At 47.7% G+C, this 21,457-nt stretch overlaps 1 protein-coding gene across 1 annotated transcript in view; it reads left to right on the plus strand.

Annotated features, from left to right (window-relative positions):
* The window catches only part of ENTREP2 (endosomal transmembrane epsin interactor 2), a 46,184-nt gene that overhangs the window by 6,909 nt on the left and 17,818 nt on the right, over window positions 1–21,457 (plus strand). Inside the window, exon 2 of the mRNA XM_028137185.2 lies at window positions 9,659–9,715. Coding sequence (XP_027992986.2) covers window positions 9,659–9,715 — 57 coding nt within the window. The remainder of the gene's footprint in view (window positions 1–9,658; window positions 9,716–21,457) is intronic.

The raw sequence follows: 21,457 nt of genomic DNA on the forward strand, positions 1-21,457 counted from the left end.
GTGACTAGCACCCCAAAGGCAACCCGTCTTCTGAGTTTTAGCAGCCTATATTAATTTTTGCTTGATCTTGAAATTTACATAAACGGGAACAGAGTATGCATTATTTAGTATTGGATTTCTTACACGAAGCAGCATGTTTGTGAAATGCCATCCGTACCGTTGAGTGTAGCTGAGGTTCGTTGGTGTCCGTTGCCATTGGATGAATATATCAGATTGACTTATCAGTCTGCTGTTGACGGGCATCTGGGTGGTCTCCACGTGGAGCTGTTAGGGTCGGTGCTGCCCGATGCATGCTTGTATGTGGACTTGGGGGAACAGGTGCCCCCGTTTGGATGGCGTGTGCATGGGAGTGGACTCTCTGGGCATAGGGTACACATGCGGTCACCCGTCCTGGTTACTGATAGTTTTCCAAAGTGTTGACTCGATGGCCTCTCCCTTCAGCGCTGTGGGGGGGTTCTGGTTGCTACTTGATGGGCCTTGGTGGTCCTCGCGTGGCCGTTTTGGTGGTCCTCGCGTGGCCGTTTTGGTGGTCCCCGTGTGGCCGTTTTGGTGGTCCTCGCGTGGCCGTTTTGGTGGTCCCCGTGTGGCCGTTTTGGTGGTCCTCGCGTGGCCGTTTTGGTGGTCCTCGTGTGGCCGTTTTGGTGGTCCCCGCGTGGCCGTTTTGGTGGTCCTCGCGTGGCCGTTTTGGTGGTCCTCGCGTGGCTTTTGCCCCAAGGAAGGAAGAGCCACTTCCCTGCCCTTTGCCCCCAGTGGCATTTCCACCGCATGCTGGCTGTAAGTGTCTCCACTCGGGCAAAGACTGAGGAGCACGCAGGCTTTGCTTGGGAGGGGCTCCCGGCATCCTGCTCCTTCTTGTGGCCCCAGCTGCGGTCTCGTTCCCTACCTCTGTCTGTGCTCATTTCAGATCAGGGGGAGAAGTGAGGTTGTCCAGTCCGGGGAGGGTAAGATGGCTGGACCCTGAAGCTCCTTGGATTTCCGAAGAGGAATGTATGGCATCTAGTGCCTATCACTAATGGCTTAAACTCTCTATAGAGGTAGTCAGACAGTAAAACTGAGCCGTAAGCTTTAAACAGCGCCGGGGGTAAAGCAGAGGGACGCAGAGAAGTTGGAAGTAATGGGCAAAGATACACAAGACAGGTACCCGGTGGACAGAGCAACATTACATCCAGGCAGGAGGCATCCAAAAGAGTGAGGAAGGTTAGTTTAGAATAGCAACAGGTAAATTCTGCACCGGAGATAAAAGTGTCCCGATCCTTTACCAAAAATACAACCTCAAAGTCCATAAAGTAAAATACAGCGAGAAATTGACCAAAGCACAGTTGCGGTCTAAAAGGTGCTCATTTCCGCCCTTCACAGATAAGACACAATGAATAAAGATAAGACACGATTTATAATACCAAAGGACAGTTGAACAGCTATGTACCAGTGTTCTGCCGGCAGACAAATACCCATTTATTTCAAGTATCCATGAGCCATTTTAAAAATGGATTACATTCTAGCTCTCAAGAAGAGCACCAGGTTATTCCCAAAATACTGTAGAAATTGTGTATCTGTGACTGCCATGTGACAGCCCTGGAATCGAGCCGTGACCTCCTGGTTCATGGGTCAACCCTCACCCACTGAGCCACACCATCCATGAAATTTGATGAATTTCGGTGCCAACATGCAAAATACTTGTAATAGCGATGAATTCATCTGCTGGCTTTTTATCTTAGCGTTCCAGACTGGTGCGATGATCTCATCTCGATTTGGTGTCTGGCTTTTGAGGGCGCAGGACCCAGGTTATAATCCCCCCTGTTTTTAAACAAGTCCCCGTCCTTGGAACAGGCCAGGCCTCTGTGCCCGGGACCCCCACCCACGTCTCTCCCAGGCCACGCGGGGTGGCGGCACCTGCCCGCTGTGTTAACATCTTGCGGAAATGAAGGCCCTCGTCTGCTTAGCATTCCTCCAATGTGCCAGTGTCGTAACCTTATTAAAAGAGGAGATGAGGTGGCCTGGCACTTCCTTCCTGGGTGCTCGCCAGCCTTCTGCTCAGATAATCCCCTCCCCACGATCTGGAGCTGGCCGTGATTGACACTGGGCTTATTGATTGCGGCTTCCTCCGCTGGCTTTTCTTTTCATCTCCAGGACTCCCCATTACGTTTTAAAATGAATATTTAAAAATCCATCTAGTGTATAACAAAGTCAGAGTCAGAGCATCAAGTGGCTGGTAATGCAAGCAGCCGTCCCGGCTCTGCCCTGTGCGAGCGCACCCTCGCCCCAGGGACACCCACTTCCCAGTCAGCCAGGCTTGGTTGCTTTTATTCCTTTTTTGTGTGGGGAAAACAAACAGTCCTTATTTTTTAAAAATATGTTTTTCTTGATTTCAGAGAGAGGAAGGGATAGAAAGAGAGAGAGAAACATCAATGATGAGAATCATGGATCGGCTGCCTCCTCCACGCCCCCTACTGGGGATCGAGCCCGAAACCTGGGCCTGTGCCCTGACTGGGAATTGAATGTGACCTCCTGGTTCATGGGTCGATGCTCAACCACTGGGCCACACTGGCCAAGCTAGAATATAGTCTTGACTATTGTATTTGTTTGACAAACGAAAGTGACAGTAGGGTTAAGTATACTCGGCATTTATAAAATGAAGAGGAAAGCTAGTCAGCCAGGCTCTGTGACAACATATTTATCATGAAGATCACAGGGAACAAGGCAATACATTTACAAAATAGGACAGTGTCAGGCATGCCCAACTTCCATGAAAATAGGTAAAAATAGATTTCTTACCATTTCTCCTTTTTTATAACTGACCCCATCTTGTTCTCAGACGCCTGTTGTCAGGATCGTTACTGTCTTGAGAAAAATCTCGTTTGTGGAAAAATGCTCTGCAGCGAGGCACATAAAAAAGTTGTGATGTGACAAGTTTTCCATTAAATGAAAACTAGAAAGCGACCAGAAGATAGCGGGAACGCTGGCAAGCTTTTTTTCCCCTTGTCAATTTAGAAGTGACGGGAGAATGGCTTCTATGATTACTCGCCGTATGAATTGGAAAACAAGGGATGCCAACGTGGACGTTATGTTTCTTTGATGGTGGTCAGGCAGGCCCAGACTCTTGTAGTCTCCCAGGTAGCATGTACAGTCATTAGCTTAGAAGATTCCTAACAACCTGTTTGTAATCGCTCAATTTCTCAAAATATGGTAATGACTCGACCCTAGTTGATGATGGTCCTTTAAGCACTGGGGTAGCCCTGGCCAGTGTGGCTCAGCTGGTTGGGCGTCGCCTTGTGCACCTAGAGGTCGCTGGTTTGATTCTTGGTCAGGGCACATGCCCAGGTTTCCCGCTCGATCCCGGTAGAGGGCGTGCAGTAGGCAGCCCATGGATGTTTCTCTCTCTCCCGTCCTCTCTCAAAATCAGTAAACAATCTTAAAAAAAAATTTTTTTTAAAGGAACTGTTACAGCCAGCTGGCATGGCTCAGTGGTTGAGCATCAACCTATGAACCAGGAGGTCACTGTTCCATTCCTGGTCAGGGCACATGCCCGGGTTGTGGGCTCGATCCCCAGTGCAGGGTGTGTAGGAGGCAACCAGTTGATGTTTCTCACATCAGTGTTTCTCTCTCTCTCGCCCCCTCCCTCCCTTCCACTCTCTCTAAAAATCAGTGGCACATTCATATAACTTTTATTATAGTGTATTGCTATAATTATACTTTATTAGTTATTTTTGTTTATCTCTCACTATTCCTAATATATAAATTAAACTTAATTTATATGGATAGGTATGTATGAATAGGAAAAAACACAGTATCGATAGGGTTTGGTAGTAGGGAGGTTTCAGGCATCCATAGGGGTCTTGGAACGTATCCCCTATGGATAAGGGGGGCAGCTGCAAAGTCATTCTCTGTATCTTCCATTTTCAGTCAAGGAAATGAGGCAAAGGGAACGCCCCCAGATAGTTAGATCCCCGGCTGAAGGACTGAGACACCCTACGTGCAGTGGAAGGCCTAATAAGGGGGAAGACTGATAAAATGGACCACAACTCCATCAGCATCCTGTGTGTCAGACACCCACCCCCGGAACTGGCGAGTCGGGACATAGCACTGTCTCCCTCCCCATCCATCCCTATTACACTAAAAGCAGCCACAAATCAATAGGGAGGCATTAATGTCCCATGGCAACGTCTGCAGCAGACTCTCGTCGAGAGTCACTGGGCACGTCGCTGAAGAGATACCAAAGGCAAGTAACCGGAAAAGTGCTGAACTCAGAAGATGCAAATGAAAATAGCTCCTTTCTTTGTGTGTGTGTGTGTGTGTGGGGGGGAGTTCCCCCAAGCTAGTAAAGAGCCTTTACATAGGCTCTCAGTGTGCGTGAGCTGTAGGGGTGACTACTCTCATACCCGCTAGAGGGAATGACGGAGGTGCAGCCTTTATGGCTGGTGACTCACGGGTCCTATTTCAAAGGATCTAGACTAAAATCAGCGACGGCAATGAAGCCTACGTGTGAAGCTATCACTGTGGCTTTATTGTTAATCCTCACCCAAGGATATTTTTTCCCATTGCTTTTCAGAGAGAGTGGGCGGGAGGGAGAGAGGAAGGGAGGGACAGAGGGAGACAGACCTGTAGCACAGTTCCATTTTGTTTTCCCTGCTGTCCTTTTGTCCGTCCACCCAAGACTCAGAGTGGATCCTTGGCTATCTGGGGGGAGGTGGTGGTCTCCAGGACCATTAAAGATAGGTCAGATCAGAGCTGGTTGTGCAGGGTTATTCTTCCCAACCTCCCTCCCCCTCTCCCTCTCCCTTCCATTCATTGTCCCATCCATCCATCCACCCACTATCCACCCATCCTTCTACTCACTCGTCCATCCATCCATCCATCCATCCATCCATCCATCCATCCTTCCATCCACCCACGTACCCACGTCCTCACCCCATCCACTCACCCATCTATCTACCCACCTACCCATCCATCTACCCACCCACTCACCCATCCATTCATCTATTTATCCTTCTACCCATTTCTTCATCCACCCACCCAGTCATCCCTCCATTCATCTGTCCGTTCATTCATTGATCCATCATCCACCCACCCAGTCACCTACCATTCATGCATAAAGATCGGAGTGCCTGCTGTGTGCCCAGTCCTGTGTTTGGAGCTGGGGTTATATATGTTAGACAAGAAAGACCAGGTCTTGCCTGGTGAGCTCACGTGGCTGCCAGCAGTTCTGCTCACCCATGACTATATTTAAACTTTCATTTGGCAAGCGTCAGGGGTGACTGACAGCTCCATCTTTGTATTTTGTGGTTTCTAAATGTGACGCTGTTTCTTGACATTTTCATTATACTAACTTTGATATGAGCTGGTGAATGGCAGCACAAGAAAACCCCCACGTTATCAAACCTGTCAGTTCTGGGTGCTCTTTATAATATAGTGACGCATTTGGCAATGTGGGCGTGGACTGAGAATACTGGCCATTTTATATTCTGTGTCCTAGTCATGCATATTTAAACAATTCAGAAAATTTACTTTTTCCTTTTAAGAAAAATGGGAAAGTGATGCTTTCAAAAATGGAAATATATATTTTTGAGTGTGTGAGAGTGTAGCTGTCCAAAAGCTTCCCGTGAGAGAATTGATTAGGGATGTATAAGGCTAACCACAGGGCTGTTCTCAAATCAATTTCAGACTTCCAGTGATTCTAGGAACATCCCGTCCCAGTTTGTGCTTTGATCATTATTTTACTCCACCGACTCTTAAACATGTCTGTTTTCTCGCTTGATATTCCGTTTGAAAGATAATTTGTATAATAAGTAAGTAGGTTTGGTGCGTATTACAGTATTCCATCGCCAGAAAGAGCCAGGGAGTATTCTGCTCAGGTGGTGATGGATTTGTTCATCTCTGTGTCAGTTTTGCATGTTCAAGGTGAAGAGGTCTTAGAGACTGTCCTCACAGGGAAATGCTAGAAGATAATGCAGCAACCTGTGTTTATTTTAGAAGGAGAAAGGTTGTTGAGCAAATTTCTCTAGGCCAATGGTAGGCAAACTCATTAGTCAACAGAGCCAAATATCAACAGTACAACGATTGAAATTTCTTTTGAGAGCCAAATTTTTAAAACTTAAACTTCTTCTAACGCCACTTCTTCAAAATAGACTCGCCCAGGGCCGTGGTATTTTGTGGAAGAGCCACACTCAAGGGGCCAAAGAGTTTGCCGACCACGGCTCTAGGCTTTCTGTAGGTGAGATTTCTAAGCTCGTTCATGTAAATGAGCAAACAATAGATATCTTCAGAAAAATAACTAAACGCCTCTGCATTTATTTCATTTCTGAAAAAAAGAAAGTATGGACGTGCATAAGCCAAATGCAGAATATTATTAATAACAAGTAAATCAGGAGATGACAAGAACTGGCATAAACAATGCAGCAATGAGCAATTAAAACAAGAAAATGTGAAGCTAAGTTTGACTGGTTGCTACCAATGTGGTTGTTCAAAACATCTGGGAGGTGAGGGGGCGTAGAAAACACAGGTACCTACAGAACCTGCAGGCATGTGTGTTATCGCTATTCACGAGTTGGATATATAATTTTAAATAGGTGTTTAAAAAATTGTATAGAAAAGAGATGTATAATTTCCAAGTGTCTCGAAAAAGGAAACAACAAACCAATAGAAAAGTTGACCAAAAAAGCAAACACAGGAATAATAGAAACACAAAAGACAAGAAAATATCATAAACAAGCATGAACACAGCAGGGGACATCAGCTCTGTTAGCGCTGGAGGGACATTCCGGCAAAAGCCCTTGAAGACGAGGAAAGCACAGTGGGTTAAGTGCGGCTTCTGGACTGGGAGAGAGCTGGCGAGGAGAAGTGCGCGGTAAGAGCTTAGGTGCTCAGGGGGCCTCCGCCAACGTTTTGATAAAATCCTGGGCTCCCTCTGCGGTCCGCGTCCCCTCCCCCGCCCCACGTCGTGCATAACTTAAACTTGCAGTCAACTCCGTGATAAGATGTCTTTAAAATGTGTTTGCTGTAACTTCCGAATCCGTGATCTCAATCATTATCCTAAAATGTTCTAAATTGCTTCTTCTTCTTACCGTTGGTAGTGTGCCGCATATTATTCCATTCTGATTTTTCCGCTGAGCAAAACGTAATTGCTTTTGTGGAACATAGCTCTGTGGATGGTGTAATCAAATATTAAAAATAGAACTGCAGGGTTTTGCAGAAAATGCAATTAAAGAAGCCGTGGACGTGTGTGTCTCTTCACTCCTTTTCCTAACTTCTTTTCAGACTAGGGCTATTAGAGAAAATCAGATCTTGATTTGAGGTGATTTATATGGAAAAATGTATTTGAATTATATTTGCAAGATAATATACACTACTCATATGTTACATGAAAGTTCCTTTTTCTTTTTTAACTCATTATTGCGCATAGGGCTGGAGACTTAAAACAGCCTTTCTTCAGTATGGATTAAAAAAAATTTTTTAGTTTATTTTTAGAGAGACAGGAAGGGAGAGAGGGAGAGAGAGAGAAACACCAACGATGAGAGAGAATCATGGATCAGCTGCCTCCTGCACGCCCCCTACTGGGCATCGAGCCCACAACCCGGGTATGTGCCCTGACCGGGAATCGGACCTGCGACCTTTCAGTGCATGGCACGACACCCAACAACTGAGCTGCTGGGGAGGTCACTGCATCTGTCCAGGGCCACCTGGTCAGAGGGGAACGATCCCTTCATGCCACCAGCCTCCGTTTCGGGGTCGTAGGAGTGTCTGAACCTGTAGGTGGACATGGGCCATGAGTGAGGGGCAGGGGTCTAGGTAGAACCTCGATGTCCCGTGTGTCACTTCATCTAGACCAGGGGTGGGGAACGTCCGGCCTACAGGCCGCATGAGGCCCGCGGGGTCATGTGGTCTGGCTCTGCCAAGGCATTGGGGGTGAGTTGATGAAGTGTTTGAGCAGATAGAGCAGGCTGATTTTTAAGTGGGTAATTTTGCATGACCCGAGAGTGATGTTATGAATATCCAGATGGCCCTTGGCAGAGAAAAGGTTCCCCACCCCTGCTCTAGACAGTCGGCGGCGGGCTGGTCCTCACGCCCGTGGGATGGTCAGCAGTGCAGGACATCCCCCTGCCCCTTCCTCCTTTGTCCTCCTGACGCTCGGCCTCCTCCCGGGCCTCACTAAGTGCCAGGACACAGACTCGCTTGGCACACACGTCTCTGCCTGGGCAGCCTAGGAGGACCAGGGCGGGTCTGAGGGCAGAGGGCAGGAGAGAGGGCCACCTGGGGGTGGAAGGGCCCAGGGAGGGAGGCTGGCAGCCTGTGGGCCCCGCAGTGGCCAAGTCTGGACTGCAGAGGGCGCTCCGAGGTGCCACTGTGAATGTTGGGGAACTTGGGGGACACTTCAGGGCAGGAATTCCGCGAATGGAGTGTGCTCTGGGGAGATGAGCTCAGAGGGCTCAGAACAGAGGAGCACAGTGCGGGTCTGGCCCTGAGAACAGGCCGGCTCCCAGGAAACCCCGGCCAGGGCCCTTTAAGGGACAGGTTTTGGAGTCTGCATACGTACGTAGTGTGTGTTTATAGCATTAGGACAGTGGGCCTTAGTCATAATCATTTGGAAATGGAGCAACGATTTTTCTACCAGACAGGTCCGCCTCCTGTTGTAATTGCAGTGGGTTTAAAAGTTGATGCAGGTCTGTGAGTTCGCGGCGTAATTAGACTCTGAAAGCTTTTCATTACACTTAATGTGATTTTAATGGAATTAATGTACTGTACCAACAAATACATTGTTTTTATTGCGCAAAGAGGACACTTCTGAAAGGAGAGAATCAAAACGACTTGCAAATGCTTTACCTAACTTGCTTCCCCAGGCGGGGCGACACACCTGCCCACTTCGCTGTTCCTTTCCCACGCGGGCTCCGGAGGAGGAGAGGGCGGGAGGCTCTCACCTGCCCTTGGGGGCTGGTTGGATTTCATCTTTGAAACTTGCATTTATGTCTTTTTAAAAAAATAGTTTTTTTAAAATTGATTTCAGAGAGGAAGGGAGAGAGAGAAACATCAATGATGAGAGAGAATCGTGGTCCTGCTGCCTCCTGCACGCCTCCTACTGGGGATCGAGCCCACAACACGGGCATGTGCCCTGACCGGGAATCGAACCGTGGCCTCCTGGTTCCTAGTTTGATGCTCAGTCACTGAGCCACGCCAGCCAGCAGGGCTGCTTTTATGTCTTAAATCTGAAGTGCCCCTTTCTGCTTGGGCCCTGACTGCCTGGGTGACTCATCTTCATAGGAGACCTTGTGGGAAAACACTAGGACCTACTTACAACGGGGCCTCCGGAATAGGGCCCTGCTGAAGGGGAGCCACCTCCTCTCTTCACTGTGCCTGTTGGGATGTTGGGGTGAAGGTGAGGGGACCGTCCAGGATTTGAGTGACCAGGAGGAGGGGTGCCCTGTGGAAGATAAAGATGACAGCGGGACACTGGGTTGGGGAGAGGGAGTGCAGGTGCACTTTTGGACAGGAGCTGAGAGGGAGACCTGGGGCTCTGTGCTAGAGAATAACCTGCGTGTGTGTGTGTGTGTGTGTATGCGCGCACGTGTGTTCTAGAAGCGATCCTTCAGGTTGCAACTGTCCATACTGTTTCGATTGTGTGCTAAAGGTCCTGAAGCATCTCACCATCCTGCGCCGTTTGTCTTTGCAGGTGCTGCTGTCAGGACTCATTGGTGTCGTCTCCTGGAAAAGGCCTCTCTCCCTCGTGGTAAGTCGCACCTGCTCTCCGTGGTGGCCTTGGGACAGGGCTGTGTCCTCTGTGGTGTGAGCGCGTCCAGGGCGATGGGCGCAGAGTTGCGCATGTGGCCTGCCTGCTCCGCTTCCGGGAGTGCCGCTCAGGTGTTTGCCTGAGATGCTCAGGGGCCTTCCTCTCTGTTTGCTCCCTGCCGGTGCCCTCCTACGAGGACATGCCGCGAACCAAGACGATCTAGTAAGTGTAGATGCATTTTGTCTAGACGGGGAAACACGTGCGTGCATATAGGTATGCTCATGTATGACCACACAGATAGGACATGTTTTAGTGGAGTGCAAGGAATGTCAGCTCTCTGTGTGTTTTGGAGACTGTGCGCCTCTGTAAGGGATGTTTATCGGAGTAGAAGAGTGAAGAGAGAAGTATCGCTCATCCTGGCCCGTGTGGCTCATTTGTTTGGATGTCATCCCGTGCACTGAAAGGTCACTGGTTCGATTCCTGGTCAGAGCACATGCCTGGGTTATGGGCTCGATCCTCAGTAGGAGGCATGTAAGAGGCAGCCTATTGATGTTTCTCTCTCCCTCTCCCTCTCTCTAAAAATCAATACATACATTTATGTATATGTATATATATTTATGTATCTATCTAATAAAAGAGTAACATGCCAATTGACCGCACCTTCGCGACACCCACCAGCCAATCAGGAGTGCGTATGCAAATTAACCCAACAAAGATGGCGGGTTAATTTGCATACATAGGTGCCAAGCGGCCTGGGGCGGGGCAGGGCAGGGCGGGATGCTTGCATCGTCTCCATGGCGATGACGCAGGCGTTCCGCACCACCCCAGCCGTTCTGGGCCTCTGGGCACCTTGGGAAGGCGGAAAGGCGGCTCTGGCCAGAGCGAAGGCACTGCCGGCAGCCAGGGGAAGGAAGGCCCGTTCTTGCACGAATCTTGGTGCATCGGGCCTCTAGTTTGTATATAAGTGAATGGTTTCTCACGTTGCTTTGGGATGGTCCTGGGGAGACATGGAACGGGGATGTTGGTTTCTCCATCTCTAAAGCACCCCAAGCAAATTTGTGTCTGTGGGTCTACAGGCATGTTCTTCTCCGCATACGCATGAATATGTTTATGTGTCCACGTCTGTGCTAGGGCAGGAGGTTTTCCCGGCTCTGGTGGATAATGGAAAAGACGGCGTGGCTTCTTTCTTTTTTTGTAGTAATGAATTATTTACATCTCTTCTTTAAGTGATTAGACTTGGAGGTGATGACATGGACCGGGTAGTAACGGAGATAGAAAGGAACGTGGACCACCCAGCTAATGTGGCTCAGTGGTTGAGCATCGACCTATGAACCAGGAGATCGCCGGTTCGATTCCCGGTCGGCTGCCTCCTGCATGCCCCCTACTTGGGATCCAGCCCACAACCCGGGCATGTGCCTTGACTGGGAATTGAACCTGTGATCTCCTGGTTCATAGGTCAATGCTCAACCACTGAGCCACACCAGCCGGGCTGCATCGTCCATTCTTGACAAGAGTTGTCTTGTGTCCACCTTGGAAAGCCCTGCCTCCTCTAGATTGCCTCCCTTCCTAATGGACTTGCTTTGCCCTGGAGCCTTCACATTCTCCTAATAGGAAAAAGTCGTTAAGGAAAAAATAAAACCTCAGACGCTGAGGTAGCTCTCATATAAGAAAAGTAATAAATGAAGTGTCCCTCGATTCAAAATGCGTCTTCTTTCACTAAGAAGGCAATTACTGTTATAAAGATACAGCCTTAGAAAAATTATTATGGCTGAGAAGTGTGTGCTGTGTCCGACCACGGCACAGTTAATTTTAAAAGTATTACCAAGCATACAAATCATAAGACTGAAATGCTGAACTATACTAATTTGAAAGTGAATTTAATATGCTATTCTGAGGGACTGTCTGTACTTACCCGGCTTTTAAAAAATTGTAACTTAGAGGCTATTAGTTACCAGATTTTCTTCCAAATGTCCAACCTCTTTTAATGAAGAGTATTACTCAAGGACCTTATCTTTCATCTCCGAATAGTTTCATGTGGTACAATAAGTAACGGTAATATTGGAACATCCATATTTCACCCTGATTGTATGGGTATTAAATCAAATTGTTGCATTTTTATCAAAACACAACAATGCTGATTGGGAATGAAAAGAAGTCTCAAAGGATCAAATTTGTTTTGCTATGTTTGCTTTGATTCCCCAATAGAAAAATGGATTGAAATTGATTTAAGAATAGCGATATGTAGGCAATATGATCTAATGATGAAGAGAAATTTACTTTTTCTTATTTTTTTACGAAGAGAATTTTTAAAAATCAGTTACACTGATTATTTGCACGCTGACTTCAGGAGGGAGAAAGAAACGGTCTGCCTTTCGTATAATATATGTGATATTGTTAACAAACACAGGTCTTTTAAAAATATATATATTTTTTATTGATTTCAGAGAGGAAGGGAGAGGGAGAGAGAGAAAAAAACATCAATGATGAAAGAGAATCATTGATCTGCTGCCTCCTGCATGCCCCATACTGGGGACCGAGCCCGCAACCCCAGGCGTATGCCTTGACCAGGAATCGAACCGTGACCTCCTGGTTCATAGATTGAAGCTCAGCCACTGAGCCAGGCAGGCCAGGCAATACATGCTCATTTAAATGTCATTCTCTTGCAAATTCTAAGTCGGCTGAACACAGGGCAAAACCTGGATGGGTTTCATCTAATGGGAACAAGAGAGAATTTAAATGCTCATGCCTCTTGGTTAATGGAATCTGAAAAGCTGTCAAATGACAAGGGATGGATAATATCGTGCGATAATAAACAAATGAACCAAATGATTGGCCTGGGGGAGCAAGAATGGAAAGAAAAAAGCCTAGGAAATACCCAAAGGCAAGTTAATAAGGAAAAAGGACTAAAACGTCCCAACAAATGAGATAATGACAGCGGCCCACCGAGGAGAGCGCCGGGCTGGCTGGCAAACGTGGGCAGGCAGCTGGCATGTCAGAATGAGCGGCAGCTGGGCTGTGGAGGATGAGTGGGAAGGACGGGCTCGTAAATGGCAAGATGATGAGTGAGTTAGTAAATCTGTCAGGTGATGAATGAGCTGACGATCCCCATCGGACAGATGACAGAGAGGGCCGAGTGGAAAGGCAGTCAGCGCAGACAGCGGGAGGCAGAAAGCCTGCGTACCCAGAACCGGGCACTTGCAGATGCAGTTTCGCCTGGCCGGGTAGGTCCCTTGGTTGCTGCAACGTTGTCCCTGAATGCCAAGGAGTCAACCAGTGAGTGCGGAAATAAGTGGGACCACAAAACCATGTGTTTGTCCCTCTCCCTCTCTCCGCCCCTGCTTTTCTCCATCCCTCCTCTCTCTCTCTCTCTCTCAAATCCATTTTAAAAATTTAAATGCACCCTAGCAGGTTTGGCTCAGTGGATAGAGCATCGGCCTGCAGAATGAAGGGTCCCAAGTTCAATTCCAGTCAAAAGCACCTACCTGGTTCAGTCCCCAGCCCCGATCAAGGCACATGTGGGAGGCAACCAATCAACATGTCTCTCTCACATCGATGTCTCTCTCTCTCTTCCTCCCTCCCTCTCTCTCTCCCCCCCTCTCTCATCCCCCCCTCTCTCCCTCTCCCTTTCCCTTCCACTCTCTAAAAATCAATGGGAAAAATATCCTCAGGTGAGGATTAACAACAACAAAAATTATTTAAATGCAATTTTATATGCACGAATAGGGTCATGTAACCAATCACAGTATTTGATCTGCTTTGGCAACAACATACCGGAACTTCCATTAAAAACAGATTGTACACAGTGTGCTCATGGCTATGAGGACTGCTTTGCATTCTACGCCTACCACCTGCTAGCTGTCAGCGTCTTCATTCCTGGGGGTTTTCACCTATAAAATGGGCATCCTGCTAGGAGGGCCTTTCCTCGTTCAGTAGGAGGTCACTTGAGGATTAAAGTCCGGATGGGAAGCTTAGAACAGCACCCGGCACAGTATAAGCCATGAAGAGCGACTGCTAGCCGCTTTGATAGGGTTTCTTTCTCGGAGTGTGCGTCCCGTCTGACACCTCCTCGGTGTCCACAGCAGCAGGGGGTCCTCCCCAAGACTTCATCCTGGTTGAGTGGAGGAGATACTGACGAGTTCCCTTCTCTCTTCCCGGACGGTAATGAGGATTGCAAACATTTTGGGGAAGGGAGGGTGTCTAGGGTATTTTTTTTCTTTATTTTTCAGAGTTTAGTTTTCAAATTTGAGAAACAAGAGTTAAATTTAAATTCCTGTTTGTAACTGATTCACAAAAAATAATAATTTAAGTAAGATTAAAAGGAAAGTAATGAAATTAAAATCCAAGAAACAAGTCAGTCAAAAGACACCCACAAAAATTCTTTGAGAAGAGTTATAAGTACATTACCCTCTGTTACTATGGATTAAGATAAAATAGAGAACATGAATAGAGAAATAAAAAAATGTAATAATGTAAGGAAGGGATTTTATTTATTTTTAAACAATTTCTAATATATATTTTTATTGATTTGAGAGAGGAAGGGAGAGGGAGAGGTAGAAACATCAGTGATGAGAGAGAATTATTAATCAGTTGCCTCCTGTACACCCCCTATTAGGGATCGAGCCCAGGACCAGGGCATGTGCCCTGACCGAGAATCGAACCGTGACCTCCTGGTTCCTAGGTGAGCCACGCGGGCCGGACTCCGTTGGTGATCTTATAGCTCATTCGATCTAAACATCCTTGTGCTGCCACAGAAGAGAGTAGGGTTGGCTGAGTTTCTTGTCTCAAATAACTAGTTGGGGCTTTGCACAATGGTCTGGCTTGGGCCTCCCCCCCCCCCCCGCCCCCCCCCAGTCCCTAGTAAGAAAACCTAGAAAAGCGAGAGTGGATAGAATTTGGAAGACAGTGTAATAAATAGATGCTTTTGTTCTTTTTTTTTTTTTCCGAGTCCCTGGCACAGACTCTCTAAAACCATTCCAATTTCCGGAATGCTGAGCGTGCCTTTTATATGCTAATTGTGTTGGTGTGGAAAACCCCACACAATCTCATATTTCCAGTCATCTGCCACGGAGGAACAAGGCGGCTGCGCCACGAGGTTCCAGCGTCTCCGTATCACGGGGAGCAGGGCCTCGCTCGCTGGCTCCGGAACAGCTGAGGAATATGCGGGGCAGAGGCAGAAGCGAGGTGTGCTTACTTTGCAGAGTTAAAAAAACCAGGATCGGTATCTTGGGTGCCTGCACTTCGAGTTTCAGGTTCAATTTCCCGTGTGATTTCTAGCAGCTGGGCTTCTCTGTGGTGTCCGTGTGTAGAGGCAGGGGCTACGGGAAGGTGGGTGTCCGTGGGGAAAGCGTGTCCTGTTTGCAGATGTTGGTTTCCACCTAATAATGACCAGTTTGCAGCTCAGGCGCTAAAACCCACCCATAGAAAACAGCCTGCCCTGGCCGGCGTGGCTCCGAGCCTGAGCATCGACCTAGGAACCAGGAGGTCACGGTTCGATTCCCAGTCAGGGCACATGCCCGGGTTGTGAGCTCCATCCCCAGTAGGGGGCGTGCAGGAGGCAGCCGCCAATCCGTGTTTCTCTCTCATCATTGATGTGTCTCTCTCTCTCCCTCTCCCTTCCTCTCTCTCTCTCTCTCTGAAAGTCAAGAAAACATATTAAAAAAAATAAATGCGAGGTTTTCCACATGATGTGGCCGTAAATTCAGAAATCTCTCAATGCAGGCGATGATAAAAGACACGAGCGAGCTACACAATGTACGTTTAAACGACTGTTTGTATTTGAAATTCACAGAACAGCACCGAAGGGAAAGTGAGCTTAAGTCCAGACTTCAGCTTGCTGCTCTTTCACGCTAAGACACAGTGGTTCCCGGAGTTAAGGAGAAGCCTGCCATCCGCCCCTCCCCTCCACATCTGCCTGATTGCAATTTATCTCTCTTTCTTCCTCCGTAGAGTTCCTGTGGCGATCACACGCTTTCCCCCAGAGGGTGAATTTTCACTCCTGTCTGCTCTGTTCCTTGCCGTTTCCAAATCATGTATTAGCGGTGCCACGGTGAGGGTTTAATTCTCACGTTGTAATTGGATTCCTCGCTTCTGTCTCCGGTCTCTTGTGATCGGCATCTCTCCGATTATCGCCTCCAGCCCTGCCCGGACGGGCGGTATATTGGTGTGAGGGTCTCCGGGTCCGGGAGGTGCTAGGGGAGCGCCCGTTTTCTTCCCTGTTGTCAGGCTCTGTTTCCGTGGTCCTTGTGGTTCCGTTTGTTTCCCTGCTTGCCGGGGGTGGTGTGTTTGCCCACACTCCCTGCCGCGCTGTCTCGCTCATACGTGACGCAGTCTGTAGTGTGTGTCCCTGCCTCTCCTCCCTGACGACCTTCAGCCAGCTTGCCATTCCCTGTTAGAGACGATGCCACCTGCCAGCCATGTTTTTCTCCCCGCCCGCCCCCAGCGAAGCATGGGGAGAGTCCAGGCAGCCTGAGCCCTTGTGGAGGCCCTACGCTCTTGACTTTGAGTATTGTGTAAGTAAACTAAATGTAACATTCGCCCCCGCCGGCGTGGCTCAGGGGTTGAGCGTGGACCTATGAACCGGGAGGTCACGGTTTGATTCCCAGTCAGGGCACATGCCCAGGTTGCAGGCTCGGTCCCCAGTAGGGGGCGTGCAGGAGGCAGCTGATTAGTGATTCTCTCTCATCATGGATGTTTCTATGTCTCTCTCCCCCTCCTTTCCTCTCTGAAATCAACAAAAATCTATTTTAAAAATAATATGATCAGCATTTAAATGGCAGCTGTTCACATTTTCATTTCACCTGACCAGGTAATCATCCTGTATGTTTTGTATAAAAGAAAGGCTAGAGTGTCTAGATGGTTTGAATAGAGAGACACATTGGAAATGCAATGTCCCATTTAGTGACTGCTTTAAACAGTTGGGTTCTTGGCAAATGAACTTAAAAATAAAAAGAGCTTGGCAAATTTTTTTCTGTAGGTCCTAGATCCCTTGATATAACTTGCTCTTGTGGGGAAAAAAAATATGAGACAAGTATAAAAAATGGGCTCAGTGTGATAGAAGAAAAGTCTGTGTGGTTTTTTTAGAAATGTGCTGAATTCTGAGTTAATTAAAACCAAGACGTCACGTGATATTCCGAACGTGTTATATTTAGCTTTTTCCTTAAGAAGAAGTCACCTCTTCTCTGTAAATGTAACTCTCTTGGTTTCTCAAATCTGCCAGCCACACAGGATCATGGTTCTCCTTTAAGATGCAGGTGAACAGCTTGCACCTTAATGCCCATATTTGGGAAACCCAGCATGCTCCATTCCTGCCCTCCACCCCCAAGACTAACGGGCCTGGTCTTAAAGGTTTGCCTGGTCACCCTGACTCCGGTTTCCTGCCCTCACAGGAGAGTTTTGTTTGTTTGTTTTCTATATTACATTTAAGTCTATGAGCCATTTTGAGTTAGTTTTTGCATATGATGTGACATGTACGTTGAGGTTGATAACTTGAATTTTTCCAGCACCATTAAAAAAATTATTTTTTTATTGATTTCAGAGAGGAAGGGAGAGGGAGAGAGAGATAGAAACATCAGTGATGAGAGAGCATCATGGGTCGGCATGCCCCCTACTGGGGATGGAGCCCGAAACCCGGGCACGTGTCCTTGACCGGAATCAAACGTGGGACTCTTAGGTCCGCAGGCCAGTGCTCTAACCCCTGAGCCAAACCAGCCAGGGCGAGCAGCACCATTTTTTTGAAAAGATCATCCTTCTTGTCTGGCCAGTGTTGCTAAGTGGTTAGAGGATCAGCACACGGAGTGAAGGGTCTTGGGTTCAATTCCCAATCAAGGGCACCTACCTACCTCAGTTGCAGGTTCAATTCCCAGCCCCTGTCAGGGCGCGAGTGGGAGGCAATCAATCGATGTGTCTCTCTCACATTGATGTTTCTCTCTCACTCTCCCCTTCCCTCCCACGCACTCTAAAAGTAATAAAAACTTATCCACAAGTGATGATTGAGAAAATAGACATATGCAGTTCAGTCACACTGAAGGCAAATAAGAATTCTCCTGGAAGCTGGTAAAGCTCGAGTCCATTAAATAGCCAGGCTCCTTTATATTAGATTTTCAAATGAATGAGAAATTAATGAAGAGCTCTCACAGTCGCCTCGGAATGGGCATAGTTATAGCCCTCTCCTGCTTGCCAGAAATAAGCCCACCTCATTTTTCCCTGCCAGCCGTTTCAGCGCCTGTCGCCTGTCGCAGAAAACGGGACAAGGGTGTTTCCCACCACAAAGACAGGTTTTGGGACCTTTGAGCCGTTTGTGAGCTTTGTCAGTTCTGGAACATTCTGCCTTGGCGTGCAGAGTCCCTGTTTTTATGTTTATTTGCTTACATATCAGTTATTCTCCAAGTCAATTCCCCAATGTTGGTTTCCAAACGGCACGGTCCGGGAGACGGGCATCGCGCTCGGGATCGCTCCTCACGGTGCGGGCCTGTCCGCTGAGCACCTCGAGCTGGTGCGTGAGCTGACGATGGCCCCTGGCCTTCCACTCCTTTGATGGATTCACTTACTTTTTTTCACCAGAGGATATTGTTCCCATTGGTTTTTAATTTTTTTTAGAATATGTTTTTATTGATTTTAGAGAGGAAGGGAGAGAGAGAGAGAGAAACATTAATGATGAGAGAGAATCATAATCGGCTGCCACCTGCACACCCCGAACTGGGGATCGAGCCCGCATGGACCAGGAATTGAACCATGACCCCCTGGTTCATGGGTTGACACTCAACCACTGAGCCACACAGGCCTGGCTTGTTAGAGTTTTTTTTAAAATCACGGATCGACAGTGAATTTTCTCTTAGGACCTTTCTTTCTGTTGTGAGATGATTGTGGGAGAGATGGCCTTCATCCTGTTAATATGGTGAATTGCCTCCATTGACCTTGAGTGTTCAGCCAACTCGCTCTCCCAGATTCAACTCACCTTTCTCGTGCTGCATCTCGGTTTGGTTTGTCTGTGGCTCAGGATTTTTTATTGCATCCTCATTTTGAAAATGTCCTTGTCAGAGTTTTATATTAAGATTAGGTTTTCTTCATAACACACCAGGGAATAATCCCTTTTATCCTTTCCTGGAGGCATTTATTTGAGACCAGTGTTACTTCTTTAAATGCTCAGTAGCCCATGCCTAACCAGTGTGGCTCAGTGGATAGAGCATCGGCCTGCGGACTCAAAGGTCCCGGGTTCGATTCCGGTCAAGGGCATGTACCTTGGTTGCGGGCACATCCCCAGTAGGGGGTGTACAGGAGGCGGCTGATTGATGTTTCTCTCCCATTGATGTTTCTAACTCTCTCTCCCTCTCCCTTCCTCTCTGTAAAAACTCAATAAAATATATTTTAAAAAAATCAGTAAAATATATTTTAAAAAAATAAAATAAATGCTCAGTAGCCCAGCCAGTGTGGCTTAGTGGTTGAGCGTCGACCCTAACCGGGGACCGAACCTGCAACCTTGGCATATCGGGACGATGCTCTAACCAACTGATCCGCCAGGCCAGGGCTGAGTTGCGTTTTCTCTGATGTGGTTTCTTTGCTTGTTCTCTGTCAGATGTTGTGTTTCCTCCCCAGCTTGTATCATTTACGTTTTCAGCCTCCTGCTTCTGCCCTCCGTATGCTGATTCTTCCCTCGTGGCTTTTATTTCATGAACTTTCGGTCCTGTATTGCGTGACACAGCTTTCCGCGGAGCCTCCGAAAATAGTATTTGGTTTTCAGCAGGGACCGTGCTCTGTGAACACTTTAAATGAAGAGGGAAAAAAGCCTGCTTCTGCTCTAGAAGTATTTTGTTGTGCTGTACTCCCATCTCCTTCTGCTCTCATTATGTTTTTATCATGCGCTCTATTTATGCCTCCTCCTCGGTTCTGCTCCATAGTAGCCATCTGTTCTGGAATTTGGCTGTCTCCGTCCTTCAAACCACGGCACTTCTTAGGAGGCACATGGGTTTGCTGCGCCTGGTGAACCAAGAGGTCACAGGTTCGATTCCCGGTCAGGGCACATGCCCGAGTTTCAGGCTCCATCCCCCGTAGGGGCCATGCAGGAGGCAGCTGATCCATGTTTCTATCTCTCTATCCCTTTTCCCTTCCCCTCCACCTAAAATCAATAAAAACATTTAAAAAATGTAGAAATGTCATCCTGGCATAAGATTAACCAAGTATCAATGTGTTTGGATTTTAAGATTAAATGGCAGTGAGTGGGGCTGGATTTCTGTGAATTGTAAGTCATAATCACGCCTGGGCCCCTAACAGGCGCATCCGTATTAATGTATGTGTGAAACTTCCCAAAGTACAGTCTTTAAATGTCCACAGTAACCACCGTGAATTCAGTCACTTGCTTAGAGGTAAATGGGAGAGGCATAGAAAGCCTGTATGAGCAGGGGAGCCACTCGGATGATTATAAACAATTCAGCAGGCCAGGAAAACTTCATCAGCACGTTCTTAATGGCTGATTGGATCCTAGGAGGCAGACCGTTGGCTAAGATTTGCCTTTTCCCACACCGCCTCTCTCTGCCTTGTAGGATTCAGAAAATGGGGGGTCGGGGAGGTAAAAACCCAGTCATGCTTCCCAAGATGCCCTGCCCTAGCTGGTGTGGCTCAGTGGATAGAGCATGCCCTGCCCTAGCTGCCCTGCCCTAGCTGGTGTGGCTCAGTGGATAGAGCATCGGTCTGTGGACTGAAGGGTCCCAGGTTCAATTCCGGCGAAGGGCACAGGCCTGGGTTGCGGGCTCGATCCCCACTAGGGGGCGTGCAGGAGGCAGCCGACCAGTGATTCTCTCATCGATGTTTCTATCTCTCTCTCCCTCTCCCTTCCTCTCTAAAATCAATAAAAATATATTTGAAAAAAAAAAAAAAGAAAAGAAAGAAAGGATGCCCTGGTTTTTCCAACCACATTAGGGGATGATGTTGCCAGCTTCGAGGAGCAGGTATCCTCTAGTAAAATCAGCTCCTGCCTGGCCAGTGTGGCTCAGTGGTTGAGCATCAACCAATGAAGCAGGTGGTCACAGTTCAATTCCCAGAGAGAGGGATGGAAACACCAATGATGAGAGAGAATCATGGATGGGGCTGCCTCCTGCACGCCCCCTAATGGGGATCGAGCCCACAACCTGGGCATGTGCCCCTGACCGGTATTCCAACCATGACCTCCTAGTTCATGGGTCAACACTCAACCACTGAGCCACACTGGGCAGACACGTGTCATTATTGTGTCATTATCAGGTAGCCCTTTATCTGTGATTTAACTAGGATGGCTCTTTGTTACCAAGGAGCGGACCCAAGGGATTGTATTGTTCAGTTCACACATGGTGGCGGCATAGATTCGTCATTGCTTTTCTTCCCCAGAAAGCCTTGCTTGTGCACTAGGTCACTATCAGAAACTTGAACGCCTTTCTCTGGTTCTGCCAGAAATACCAGGGAACGCAGAGGAGTATCCAGTAGACAGTAAAGACGAGAGCGCCTGGGCAGGCATTGCAATCAAGGAGATGAAATAAGCAAGTGATTACTGAGAGCCATCGAAAGAGGGATGGGTAGTTGGCATTTCTCTGTTCGATGCATTGGAACTCTTAGCTGGTTTAGTGTTTGCCTCAGATAATTTTTAATATTTTCTATTGGGTCTAGTAATAAAAGTATTAAGGTCATTAACATAAAGTGTTTGAAAATGTTTTTCTTTTTTTTAACCACTTTGTCTTTATTACTTCACATGCTGAACAAAAAAGCCACAAATGTCAT

Source organism: Eptesicus fuscus, chromosome 25 (genome assembly GCF_027574615.1).
Source record: "Eptesicus fuscus isolate TK198812 chromosome 25, DD_ASM_mEF_20220401, whole genome shotgun sequence".
Classification (NCBI taxonomy): Eukaryota; Metazoa; Chordata; class Mammalia; order Chiroptera; family Vespertilionidae; genus Eptesicus; species Eptesicus fuscus.